Raw genomic sequence first — 2,154 nt, 5'->3', positions numbered from 1 at the left:
TCAAGGAAAGAAGCATGAGAAAGAGGAGGGGGAACAGTGAAGATTTGCTGTAGTGAATGGTGTTAGCATGAACCTCACAGGCAGAAGGCATTAAAAAAAAAATCTTCAGTATTACTGATCTGAAAGTTCATATATGAAGGATCTCAAACCAATGATCGTATGAAATGTATCTTGAATTACAAGGTCACTTTTTATGTTTGTGCTCTGCTTCACTTACAAAAGAACAGTTTTATTCTAATTATGTCTTTCTCTACATTTGCATTGTGCATATTTGTTTTAAATGCTTTGAGAAAGCAGAGTTTCAGTAGAGGGGGTTCAGAAAACGTGACCACTGTGCATAGAAGGCTGAAGATTTCTGTCTTCTTCCTTTGAGGTTTTTTCTTTTTCTCTCTTTAACCAAAGAAGGAGAGAGGCCTTGCAAATTCCCCAGAGCTTTTCTTACCTCTTGCTTTGTGGCATGTGAGGTGACATTCCAAGTGGCTGGCTTTGTAGCAACAAGGAAATGCAAAACTGTTTCCTTAAAAACTTTGATTTGTTTTTAAGAATATCACTTCCTAGTTTTCATTATTCCTATGATAATACCAAGAATTATTATATCTTCCAGATAATTTTCTTAAGTGTTTCAGAAGGTAATGTCCCTAGTTCTTGAATATACAACCCTTATGACCTCACCACGTTATTTTCTGGGTTGCTTTGTTACTTACTGATAGAGGACAAATTACTGATATGACAGTTTGGTTTTCTGTTGCTATTCTAGAGTTTTCTAGCTCTTGTGATTGACCTGGAGAAACTAAATTTGGTGGCTCCTAATCAACTGGATTTGATAGAAAATTGTTTTCAAAATATTCACAGGATAGACCTGATTAGGAAGATTCAGAAATACAAACATGAAGGTAAGATGCTATTTTTGCACTGGTTACTCTTGATAGTAAGGATCAGATGTACTCTTACTGGAGATAAAATTATGAGTTACAAGTCAGAGTATTTGCATGCTTCACAGATTTAGGCTTTTAAAACATTTGATATATGATGGTGTATTTCTCTGTGTTTCTGTTAAATTTTCAGCTTTAATGTCCTCCGTTCATTCTCAGCCAGTATATGTAAATGCACTTCAGGCATCTCTCCCTAATCTCAGTCTGATTGATCCTCCTCATAATTCAGGGGTAAGTATACAATAAATCAGACAGATCCTCTATTTCTAAATATTGCCAGACATGGAAAGGGGATTCATCTTTACAGAGCCTAAGGAATGAGAGATTGCTAGTAACTAAAATACTACTTGGTTTATTTTGCTTATTCCTGTTATTTGCTGGGTTTAGGGTCTGATTTAAATCTTCTGATTGAGAAAGATTTTTAAAGAGGAGCTTCTGTGATCCCCCCCCCCCCCCCCCCCCTCCCCTCTTTTTTCTTTGACTGTTCTTTGCAAAACATATTATTCTTCTTTGTACTTCTGGACTTTGCAGGGGAAGTAGCTTTTTCCCTTTGAAGCTGAAGGTTATGGCTTTTTAAGGAGAGCTTTTCAGATTTTTTTTTTGTGTGTTTTGTTTTAATCTCATTTTAACAAAGATACCTCAGTATGTCAAGTCATGAAATCCTATTGCATACAGTATTCTTTATATTTAGGTTAGGTCTGATACTGTAATAGCATGACCTTAATTAAAGTCTTTAGCCTTGCTAAATGAATCTGATGAGATTATTTCTGTCATGTATTCAGTAAATATGTATGTATAAAGCTTACATCCAAGACACCAGTGATGCAGAAAGCTTTACGAACAAAGCTACAACAGCTTTGTTTTCCAGACTGCTAATAGGAAAGAGTTTGCATTGACTTTCTGTATTACGATAATTTTATTATAATTTCCTTTCTAATTCAGTGAAAGTTCCTCCCTGCTGCTCTATAGGAAACAAAATTCACATCTTCAGAGAGTTTTTTGTTTGTTTTACTGTTTTAGGGATTAAACTTTTTTTGCTGTTCATGGCAAACTGGTAATTTTTTCCTGAGGAGGAAGGGGTTTGGGATTTTTGTTTGTTTGTGGTTTTGGTAGGGGTTTTTTAACTTGTTATTTTGTAATTCTAATTAGCTGATAGCTGTGAATCTAAAATATGTAATCCTTTTATTGAGGAAGAAAAATGCTGTTGTGTTAATTTTGGAAC

General features: G+C 34.9%; 1 protein-coding gene across 3 annotated transcripts in view; it reads left to right on the top strand.

Annotated features, from left to right (window-relative positions):
- CFLAR (CASP8 and FADD like apoptosis regulator) overlaps positions 1–2,154 on the top strand; it is a 23,118-nt gene that overhangs the window by 8,334 nt on the left and 12,630 nt on the right. For all 3 annotated transcript variants that reach the window (XR_657856.2, XM_009284660.2, XM_009284659.2), the window contains exons 5-6: positions 758–893; positions 1,066–1,163. Coding sequence is in view for 2 of the 3 variants with exons in the window: in XM_009284660.2 (XP_009282935.1) it covers positions 758–893; positions 1,066–1,163 (234 nt within the window). In the remaining variant the exon portion in view is untranslated. The remainder of the gene's footprint in view (positions 1–757; positions 894–1,065; positions 1,164–2,154) is intronic.

This window comes from Aptenodytes forsteri, unplaced genomic scaffold, assembly GCF_000699145.1.
Source record: "Aptenodytes forsteri isolate BGI_AS27 unplaced genomic scaffold, ASM69914v1 Scaffold183, whole genome shotgun sequence".
In the NCBI taxonomy this organism is placed as follows: Eukaryota; Metazoa; Chordata; class Aves; order Sphenisciformes; family Spheniscidae; genus Aptenodytes; species Aptenodytes forsteri.
Note: the sequence above shows the minus strand (reverse complement) of the source record. Positions and strands in the feature narration are given on the sequence as shown.